This window comes from Dreissena polymorpha, chromosome 13, assembly GCF_020536995.1.
Source record: "Dreissena polymorpha isolate Duluth1 chromosome 13, UMN_Dpol_1.0, whole genome shotgun sequence".
NCBI classification, from domain to species: Eukaryota; Metazoa; Mollusca; class Bivalvia; order Myida; family Dreissenidae; genus Dreissena; species Dreissena polymorpha.
This window is the reverse complement of record NC_068367.1, coordinates 28,078,163-28,089,780: the sequence shown is the minus strand read 5'-3', so window position 1 is coordinate 28,089,780 and position 11,618 is coordinate 28,078,163. Positions and strand designations below refer to the sequence as shown.

Below are 11,618 nucleotides of genomic sequence, written 5' to 3'. Positions count from 1 at the left end.
ATTGTTAACTGTTATATCTCGGATCACGCAAGGAGTTCGCTGTTTATAAGTTACGAATTGGATAAAATGACGGAGTTCACATGTTTGAAAACAGTTGTGAGTCGGGTTTTCTAAAACCGATTTCTTTGTTACGCAAGTCATTTTTGCAAGTCAGAATTAATGTAATCGGAAATCATTATTTTCTCTGCCGCTGTTTCCTTACGTGTCTGCACTGAGATGTAAAATGAATTAGTAGAGATGCTTGAACCACGAGATGATATAGAGCAACTTCATTCTTGTAACACTGACTGGGTCGGATGACCGACAATTGACATCTTGTTAAACGTGTATGCCAACCGTCTGTTCGTCACCTCAATAACACATTTGATGTGTGTTATATACCTGTTTAAGCGATGTTTCCGAAAAGGGTTTGTAATGTATTCATCCTCTCGAGTTTGCGAAGTTGTCCGATCGATGGCCTTGATAGCGCGCGCCTATCGGGATCGAACACGATTTCCATGCTAAGCGTTCCGCGTGCATGGAGCGCGGAGTCCCAAACACTCGAAATGCCATCACAAGTGGAACCATTTCATAACAATATAACGCTAATATTGTAAATTGTGAATTTTATATTAGCAAAAAATATATTGTACAAATTACACGATTAACCACACAACTAATAAATTTTGGTTACGTACTAAATCGCGCAAATTGCGGGAAATTATCTTACGTTAACCCATTAATGCCTAGTGGACTCTCCCATCCTTCTAAATTGGATCAATTTATTTCCAAAATTAGGGATGTCTAGTGTATTTATTTCTATATTTAGAATATTTCTTACAGAAATTCCTTTAAGCAAACAGAGTATACCCTGATGAGACGCCGCATTATGCGGCGTCTCATCTGGGTCTTCGCTGATTGCCAAGGCCTTTTTTCTAGACGCTAGGCGTAAATGGGTTAATATGCGCAAATGCCTGTTTTAACCGATTATCCGAAATTGGTACACCCGATATTACGCGATGGAAATAATCCGCATGATACGTGGTTTTATGCGTTAACACTTTACTATTTATTGTAGCATATGCACTAAGTATACTTATTATTGTCATCATTATATTGAAATATATTGTTCGTTTAAGGTGAAAGCTAATATATTAATTTTGATCTTTAATTTTACAACACACACGTAATAATTATTAAATATTGACAAATCACCTGTATAACACAACTCTAAAAGACAAAGTCTCTTGACATATACTTGTAATATGCATATTGGTTCATTATAACGTGCAATTTAAGGGAATGTTTGGAACACTGGCACAGAAAACGATCCATCAAATTATCATTTCACATCTAAATACTTATATTTACTTTTACATAGTATATTTAAAGTAAAGAAGTTTAATTTACAGAACTTACTCACATATTTATATAATGTCCATTCAAAAGTAAAACGAATGAATAACAACCTATTTATCCACTTGTTAATGTGAGTATATTCAACCTCCTTTTCCGAGTGCAATATGTTACTTGAACATGCACTATCACCGTTGTCTTAGGCACGAGTTCAAAAGGCCATGGTTGTGTTGTTTATCTTATTGAATCTCGACCATGTAAGCCTGTGTTTTTCTCGCCTACGCAATACTTGCATCAGTCGCTGTGTCATAAAAATAATCATGTCCACTTTCCGTTTTGTTAAGTTAAAACTAAAATTTTACAATCTCTTATATTTGGAGTATATCACTATAGACATTTACAAACCTCTTAACAAACACATGAGTTAACTTTAAGTTACCAAAGTAGTGTTTACTAATGCTTTACATTTTGAACTGAAGTCATTATATGCATCGATACATATTCCAAAACATTCAATTGTTTAAATCTTTAATGGCCTCTGGATTTATGACAAAAATGCCGTGCGCGTTTATGATCTTTTTGATCCAATGCATAGTCAAGTGCATTGTCTAACACATCTTTTTCTGTCTATCAATGACGGGCGTCGAACGATCAATATTACTGCGAAATGTTCTGATTTAATAAAAAACTAAATAAAAGTACACTATTTAATATCAAATGGATTCATGTTCTACAACTGTATGGATCTAGCGGCAACAATGAAGATAGAACACACGTATTTGTGTCATAAAATTTACGTTTGGAAAGTATCTACAGCCTTCATGATACGCAGCAGGTTCACCGTTATTGTTCAAAGGGCTTGTTTGAACATAGGTGATGTTTGGCAAAAATGCTTCCAATTGCGCGTTCCAATCGGCATATTCTTGTTTTGTTTGGCTATAGACCTAGTTCGGAAATATATTGTTTCATGGTCAATTTAACATTAATACATTACTCCGGTGGTAAGTAGTAAATCAATGGAAATATGTACAGTCATGTGAAGCAGGCATACACAAAACTCATAAGTGTTTGAAATTCTGGTAAATATTCCCTATTTTAGCTCTGCTTGTCCAGTCCGTATAAAAACAACATTTTAATGGAATATTTTCCAAACTAGAAGCAGGGTCATCTGTGATTAAACAATACAAAATAAATGTCACCTAGACGAAACATATTCCAGAATCAATATTAAACGGAATGTGACTAACATATTGATACGTGGTTAATTTATAAGTCCAAACGGTTGTTGAATGTGATACATAAGCTTTGGTTTGTATTCCACCATCTACCATAATAGTGTCTGAATATACCGGTAGATGTATTGCCATTACGTGGGCTGGTTAATGGAATTTCACATAATCTATGACCTCACATAACCCATACACCACAGGACCAAATTGGTCATTTTTTCTTTACCATCTAAAGAGCAATGTTTCCATATTGTGTTTACGTCATCAGTGTACGGACAAATTATTGCAAAGGCATCTCTGTTTGTCTTACTTGTCAAATAAGAGACGATAAGTCTTGTCACCATCGTTTCAATGCAATTGTGTTTTAGTTTTGTCATTGCTGTTTCTCGCCGACCGACGAACAAATGTCTCCGATTCTGAATACGTGCGCCGTTCGATTTTTTACCGGTCTCATCGAAGGCGAAAACTGCGTTACTACAAGCCTGTCGCCTCTGACAGCGATGACACGCGGGTGGTCTATCCAAGTTGTAACTACGTAACACAAAAAGTTGCCATCATTGGACATCATTATCAGCTTGCTGGCTTGTCAGAGCGAACCAAAAAGAAAGCCATTGAAATAACGAATATCTTCAATCACCAACCCTTGTTTATTCCTGTCCCATTCTGGCAAATCAGTTTGAGAGAACCGCCATAGAAATTCCCACGTGCCCGATATACATCGTAGTCCACTTCGCTCGCACAACTTAACGCGAAGTGTCATCATTAACAAAACAATTTCGAATGAAGCATTGTCTTGGACCCTCGACAATATTTTGCTAATCGCAACACCGGACCTTTAAGAGGTAAAACTTGCAAGGAACTGGTAGATTCCCCAGAAAACTGATCTTATGATCATATGTTTGAAATAAAGGTAGCACAATTTTGAAACGCCATTAGGCTGGAGCCTAACGTACATATTGGCATATGAAACTTGCAATAAACTATGAACTCAAAGTGTTTGCTTAACATTTGAATGTTCTTTTGGTTATGATCCAGTATTACAATACGCATATTTTTTAATTGCAATATCCGGAATCACGCCTGGAGATCGCTGTTTGCAGCTAACAAGTTGTAACACATGAGGATATCCTCGCGTAGGAATTTCGTGGCATTTTGTGCATTTGAAGCAGATTTCTCGGCATAACGCGTATCACTGTGTAAAAAGAAATCGTGACTCGGGTGAACGGAATTTATTTTCCGCTGTTTTCTATGCAAGGACTGTGTTAAGCTGTAAAAAGAGCTGTTGCTTATGCCATAATTAATAGACGAGATTGACCACGTGCGCTCCTGAAACAGGGGACGGGACGAATGAAAATGGCCGTCTTGTAAAACGTGTATGCCGTCTGTCTGTTCAAAGCCTTGGCAGCAAAGTCTCTGGCGGCTCTCTGGTTGACACACATTTCAGAGAAGTATATTAAATTTTCTTGAATATGCTCATCTTATCCACCTGACGGATTGACCGATCGTTGCCGTTGATACGTGATCCAACAAACGCAGGTCGGGTTCGAACACGATATCGTTACTAAGCAGCCCGCCTTCTCCAATGTCTACGCATTCTAGAGATTTCAAAAGGTCGTCTGAAGTGATTGTGACGGTACCAGTCTTATCATTCCTGTAAGACAGACTGGATTAAAGAAAGGTATAACACTAAATGCATTCACGATAGTGACTTAACAATTCCATTGATGTTACGAAATAGTTTATTTTTGTATATAAATATAAAATATATTATAGATTTATTTTCACAATAAAATAACACCATAAGAAACAATATAAAATACACTTACGCAATAAAGATTATATAGATGTGCCTTGCATTTAGTCGATTTATCTTTTCAATTGCATTTATGGCCTTTTCCATATCTTTCTTCTCATAAACTGCAATGTCCTCCAGCGTTTGAAGTGCGTTTTTCTAAACAGCTTTTGTAAGCTGAGCACTAAATGACTGAACATTAGTGCGAACATAATTGCAGGATACATTAAAACTTCCTAATGCGTTCAGTTTTCTCGTTTAAAATCTCGCGAAGATTTTCTTGATTTCCTAATTCCCACTTTCTGCCTCCGCAAACCGCCTATTTTAATCTGAGATAAGACATTTGAAGAAAAAACTGCCTACATGACCAGTCTTATAACTGCAAACGTGTTTTAGTAAACACTTAGTATGCATGCTCAATAAATACACTTATATTTAAACAAAGCAAGTTTGCTCGAACAGAAGATAAATCCTCTTACAGCTTGAAGTCATTTCTTTAAGTTAAATGGCAAATTGCCATTTTCCATCGGGTACAACACAGAAACACTAGACCCGACTCACAAAAATACTCAACACGCTAACGTCGACTAAGTCGCCGTGGCGTAGTGGATATCGATTCTTCATAATGACCGGGAGGTGAGGGTTCGTTTAACACTATGGAATATTTTTTTTAATCTTCCCCAAGATCAGTTCTTCATATGAAACGGTCTCGGGAAAAGTTCAGTAAGCCTATGGCATTCGATGCAATCAAGGTTAATTCAATCACCCATACTTTTAACTGACCATTCCAAGGCGACGTCCACATTGGTACCAATCGTGTTTTGATGTTTAGATCTATGTAATTAACCTTGATAAACAAATTAAATATTCGAGATTGCCGTGGCGTAGTGGATGTCGCATACCCCTAGTGACCGGGAGGTCATGCGTTCGACCCCTCTTGTGAGAGGGTTCTTAAAATCTCCCAAAAAATCACCAAATACTGGTTCTTCACAGCAAACGGACTCGAGAGAGGTAAAATAACCCATCAATGCAACTAAAATAAATCGGTTTCAATTAAATTAAATAATCACTGCGTCAAACGATAAACTGAGTAAGCAACACCTAAATCCTGCGCACATATGGACATGCGTTCATATTTTTATATCGCTTTTTAAGTTTCTAACAGGCGCGTCAGTAACAGGCACAATACGCGCCAAAACTCTTATTGTAATGAATTTTGTTTTTTGCCAACAAATGCGAACAGCAAATTAATAAGACATTCACTAACAGGCATTTTAATTGTGTTATATTTAAAGAAAACGGATCAACAAGATTAACGTTTTCAGGGTGAATTCATATCCGATTTGTATTTTTCTTTCTACATATGTTCAAATTATTATATGTAGAAGCGTGTGTCCTCAACTTCCATCACACAAGTCATCCTGTTGCTAGTTCAATGAAGGGCACTCCATTATGCAAGCTTACTCCGAGTTTTGTACATTGTTTGATGCGAAACAATATTAACTCTTGACTTTATTGTATGCTTTAATGCTTCGCTGCATTTAAAAGTATGTACTTTTTCGAATGTAACTTTCCGAGCAATTGGGCTTCATTAGGAAATAGGCCCTATTTCAGATAAGCTGTGCTGAATGTCCAACATGCCTAAGCCAGAATATTTAACTCATTTTCTTTTTTGTTCCATGCGCTCATACACAATCATGGAAACGAGAACCAACAGTGGATTCACAATCTTAGATGTTTTTATTCATATTTTAAAGAAGTGTAACTCCCGTTTGATACGGTTATTAAACGAGAACAATTCTAATTGATAAGTGCTTGACATAACTGCAGTGGTTATAATTCATCTTTGTTCTGATTTCCTTCCACTGGTCTCTTATTATCAAATTCAAAATGCAGAAATTTGGTTTTAAAGTGTCATTTGCACGTTTCGGTAAATTGACAAAATTGAAAAAAATTGTTTCTGATTCGCAAAATTAGTTGAAGTTATAATATTTGTGTGGAAACAATAATATTGAACATTTACCATGCTCTAAAATATCCATTATATGCAATTTTTGACAATTTAAAAACCTGAAAATTATAAAGTGTTGAAACGCGAAACGATTTAATAACTTGGAGAGTTATGTTGTTGTCGTTATATTTTGTGATACTACGACGATTGCTTATATAAAGTATAAAATACATCACTCATTGTATGAGCACGGATGGCCTAGTAGTCTAAGCGATAGACTTTTATTCCAGGGGTCGTGGTTCGAGCCCAGTAGAGTATTACTTTTTTTCTTTCTTTAATTTTATTCTTGTTTTTTTACTGGAGCTTTTTCGATCTGGGAATGTTTACATTTATCAATATAATTCATTTAATGACAAACTTCAATAAATCCCAAAATCTGTGGAAAAAGCCCCTTTGTGATAAAGTTATCTTTAATACGACAAACACAGGTTCTGCATTTTAAACTTATAAAATGGGCCACTACCTTAAGTTTGTTGTCAAATATAGACCATTATCAGTGCCAAACCAATTTTGTTGTCACGGACTAACTAAACTTGTGTACAGATTCCCTTTAAAATTCTGACTTGGCCCAGATTATAGTCAAACTGTTAGTGATAAGAACACATGAAGGCGGCAATGTTTAGAGGTCTCCTTTAAAATTACGTCGTCTTGGCAATACATGTGACGTCTAGTGTACTCGCAGATTAAATTTCGATTGAAAGTGTAAGCCAGCTAACTTGACAATGCCTTTATTTTTATTTATTATACTACGGGAGCGCGACCCCCCGAACTTTCGACAAGTACATGGTTCAAGCAAATAACTAATGATAAAGTGTTCTGAAATTTAAAGAGGTCGGATATACACTCAACAAAAGTTATAACCGACCGCTTGATATTTTGGGATATTTAAACTCTGCGTTTAAATATCCCAAAATATCAGTGGTCGGTTATAACTTTTGTTGAGTATAGTACATTTTAAGAAATTTTTATTTTTAAAGGGCACTTACGCGATAACGCAGTCGCAAGTTCCTTTTTGATAAGGAATCACATGACAAGATGTTTGACTGAGTGACCTATACTTTCAACAGTAGTTTGCTTTTCGTCTGATTTAATGTTAAACGAGTGCGCATGCGTCAGTGGTGTTGTCCGGCTGAGATAAGTTGTGTCATTTTGAATGCGCATTTAAACAGTAGTTGAATATGGGATTTAATAAGTCTAGGTTTTAATTGGTAAATCAGCAACATGGCTTTTACATGTATTGACATGACAGGATCTGATCATGTTGTAGAATACATGTGTTCTTCTTGCGAAGAAGAAGGTATATCTCAAGAAGCAGCAAGTTTCTGCAAGCTGTGCTCTAAGTTCTATTGTTGCCAATGTGTACTAATCCATGGAAAATTGTTCAAAAAGCATGAAACGTTTGGACGGGAAGAACTTAACAAATGGCCTGTTTCGAAAGTAACCCATGACGTTTTAGAAAATTGCAGGGAACACAGAAATGAAAACTTGAAATTTTATTGCGAGAACCACTGTGTGATGTGTTGTAATTCGTGCGTCGTGTTTAATCATAGGTAAGTAAACATTCCAATGAGGGTTGCTTCATTTTTATAAAACAGGAGGAGACATTTTTTCCAAGTATATACGTACAATTCACATGAAATTTAAAAAGTGCGGAGCTCGATGTAAAGCTTTATAAGTTAAATATTTTTCGTACGAATACGTCAGTTTTGCTGCTTGATTATTTTCATTAACAAAACGCATATTGGCGTATACGGCATAGGAATTATGATTGTTAACCATAAACGTTTATTTTAAAAAAAAGGTTTGATATTTAAATGCCAACAATATAAAAGAATACATATTAATGATAATCTATCGATTACATGCATTCTTACAAAAGAGAAGGAAAAGTATAATATTGTTTGTAAATATTATTTAGTATTATATATAAGTACATGTATTATTTAATCGTCCATCCAGGCAATGCGCTTGTGTGGTGCCTATCAATGAATCACATGAAGAAGAAATAACCGACGATTTGCAACAACTTCAAGAAAGGTTTGACACTATTCTTGAAAAACTGAATCAGTTGCAGAGCAATCAAGAAAGCACTATCCTAGTTTTGCTTGAATCATACAATGAAAGTTTGCAAGAAATTAAAAAAACGAGACACACAATTAATTCCATTTTAAATAAACTTGAAAAGGAGACAGTAGAAAAACTGGACGGTATACTGAAAATTTTAAGTACACCTCTCAGAAATGACGTTAAAAACGCCAAAAGACTCAGTTCAAACCTGAGAGACCTCGGAAAAGCAATTCAAGAAATGATGACAAAGGGGAAAGAACTTTCATTCACAGCTTTTAAGAATTGTATGGTCAGCAAACTTGCATGTGAAAAGTATATATACGATCATTCTAGGATAAAGAAAATTAAAATTTCTTTTAAAACAAACACATCGATTGAGAGTTACTTATCCCAACGACAGGACCTTGGCATGATTCTTCATAGTAATCAAGTTAAAGAAAACCAAGAAATATGTTTTGTAGGCGAGTCTATGTACCATGTGAGAAAAAACAATGATAAAAAGACTGAAATCCGAGGAATGTGTTTCCATGATGGATTAGTATTCATGACTGATTATAACAACAAGAATGTAAAGATACTAGACAATGACTACTCTGTGCTGAGTCAAATTAATCTGGATTTTCATCCATTTGGTATATGCTATTTTTCGCCTACTGGTCGAATAGCCGTATCTGGGAAAGGCCAAATTCAGTGTATGTATACACTAAAAGGAAGAGATCTAATAACCTTTAACAAACTCAGCTTTCAATTTTCACACGATTGTTGTGGAATGGCGATAAGCAACGACGACATGTACATCACATCTGGGTCAGCATTGTACCACTACACTCGGGATGGAAAACCAGTGAAGAACTTGTATGAAGATTCGGGAGGTCAGATTATTTGCGTCTTATATATACCTTAATATAATTGCTTGACACGTATGACGTTTTTAAATATGTTATGTAGGTGAAATTAATAACTACTAATACGAAACTATTTTAATTTATAACGCTCGCAGGAATCAATACCTCATGCATTCATAAATTTATAAAACAAAATATGTACACATTTATTCTTATCTTTCTAACAGTTTACAATTGCGCAGTTAACCAAAGTGGCGACAAGATATTTGTAACGAACTCTTGGAACAAGCTACTCACGCTGTCCAGGGACGGTACTATATTATCCATCTTCACGGATCGACTCTTACAAAGGCCGACCGCAGTACATGTAACAGAAAATGGACAAGTGCTGGTATGTGGGGAAAACAATATCATACAGGTGGACAGTGAAGGGAAGAAAAAGATTACTGCTCTAGCAATACCAAATTTGGACAATCCATTGTCAATGTGCAGCTTAGGGAAGTCCGTCATTGTTGGATCGAGTAACATTCTTGTACTAAAAATAGAGTAATGTCAGTGTATGCTAGTGACACAGTGAATATGATTTTGTGCATATCACCTTTCCAAAATACAAATTAACTAAGCGATTATGTAAGTAAAGTGTTAATTTTCAGACAAATCATACTTCGATATAATGAAGAAAAAAATGTATTATATTATAATTATGCCTTTAAGTTTCTCGGATAACACTTTCCTGGTAAATCGTCGCTGGTGGTACGGTCATGAATTTTGAAATTGCACGCTCATAATAACCAGACATGAATCGGATTGCAAATATGTATTTCTTTTGTATGGTGCGTTGTCTTTTTCTTTTTACGAAAAGTTGTTCTAAACTTCGTTTATAACATTCATGTGAATAATGTTTTCACTTTGCTGTTCTTCCATTCATTTACGATTGCAAATTACATTATTGTGTTTGTTTGTTTTGTTAATTTTTGACATTTTTCATTAACGTTCTATGTATAATTCAAGAAAATGTGTGTCAATAAAGTTGTTCATGATGCTTTCCACTTTAAAGACCTTTTGTAAAGTACTGCATGTTTATCGGTGTTTTAAGTACATCAGGTGTTTTTAAGTGCATCACTTTTGTAACTAGATCTGCATCTTAAAACTCGTTTAAGTTGAATTAAATCAATTTGGTATTGACGTTGAGAGACGGAAACATCTATCAGGCTCGCGCAATGTAGCTGCCAAATTTTTTTATGAATAGGACAATTCCTTTAATCCCCACACCTCGTATACTTTCTACAACACTTAGCAGGAATATTTCGTTTTGTAGGCGATATATAATCCATTGGAACTAAGCACTTTTGTTATTCTCGAAAAAGTGTTCAGCTACTTAAATTTTATTTAAGCTCTGACCTTTCACAATCAATTACTAAATGCATTTCAAGAACAGAAACTTAAAATAAACATCAGAATTACTGCATGTTTGGGTTATAAAAACAACAACATTATGTAGTGCATTATGGGTATATAACACGGAAAAATCTACAGAACGCAAAAGCAACAGAGCAGAAGAAAGGCGGATCTTTAAAATGCTGAGAACGATTGCGATTAGTTAGTTTAAACCTATTTATTTTAGCTCGATTGCATAGAAAGTAATTCCTACTTGTTTGAAATGCTCTCGAGTCCAATTCCTGGGCCTAGAACCAGTACTTGGTGTCTATATGGGAGATCGAAAGAACGCTCCCACAGCGGGGATCGAACCCGTGACCTCCCGGTCGCTTAGCGGACACCATATCCATTACACCACGGCGACAATTGCGATTGCTTCTTAATCTTAAGAGTGTACAGTATGTAACGCAAATTAATCACCAATTGTCCGAAACAAAAATAAATCCGATAAAGGCTGAGAAGATAGCGGGTATTTAGTTAAAGTTAAGTTTTTATAAGAATATCTTATCATTATTATGGCCGTTCATCCAATAAAGACTCCAGAAGCACCAGCAAAAAAGAAACCTTACTATTGCAAGAGTGTATTATTTATGGCAATGTTCCAATTGTCAAACTGTGAAAGAGCGCACGTTTCGATAACACGATAAGATATAACTTTACCGATGACAATCTCTGAAATTTGATATTTGACATTACTGACTCTGTAAGCAAGGATAATTGCTACTGAATCCACATAACATAAATACAACTGTTGTAAGAGTTACTAAATGCAAAATGAATTTTAGCTGCACTAGCAGGAGAATGACCTTACGTAAGCACGTGGCCTTTCAATATGATTGTTCAGCTTATTGGTTAAACTCGATCGCACCAAAGCCTTGGGCTTAAAGAGATACGCTAATGTC

At 35.5% G+C, this 11,618-nt stretch overlaps 1 protein-coding gene across 1 annotated transcript; it reads left to right on the top strand.

Moving 5' to 3' along the window:
• Nucleotides 1-7,454: 7,454 nt before the first annotated feature.
• Nucleotides 7,455-10,605, top strand: LOC127855612 (uncharacterized). The gene is made up of 3 exons (XM_052391358.1): nucleotides 7,455-7,917; nucleotides 8,327-9,306; nucleotides 9,507-10,605. The coding sequence occupies exons 1-3, from the start codon at nucleotides 7,589-7,591 to the stop codon at nucleotides 9,827-9,829; spliced, it is 1,632 nt and encodes a 543-aa protein (XP_052247318.1). The 5' UTR covers nucleotides 7,455-7,588; the 3' UTR covers nucleotides 9,830-10,605.
• Nucleotides 10,606-11,618: the final 1,013 nt, after the last annotated feature.

What these genes read in the sequence shown, in the direction of transcription:
- LOC127855612 (XM_052391358.1), top strand. Translation starts at nt 7,589, where the DNA reads ATGGCTTTTACATGTATTGACATGACAGGATCTGATCATGTTGTAGAA. An exon ending in TGCGTCGTGTTTAATCATAG is followed by an intron (nt 7,918 to 8,326) that starts GTAAGTAAACAT and finishes TCGTCCATCCAG; the next exon opens with GCAATGCGCTTGTGTGGTGC. An exon ending in CTTGTATGAAGATTCGGGAG is followed by an intron (nt 9,307 to 9,506) that starts GTCAGATTATTT and finishes TCTTTCTAACAG; the next exon opens with TTTACAATTGCGCAGTTAAC.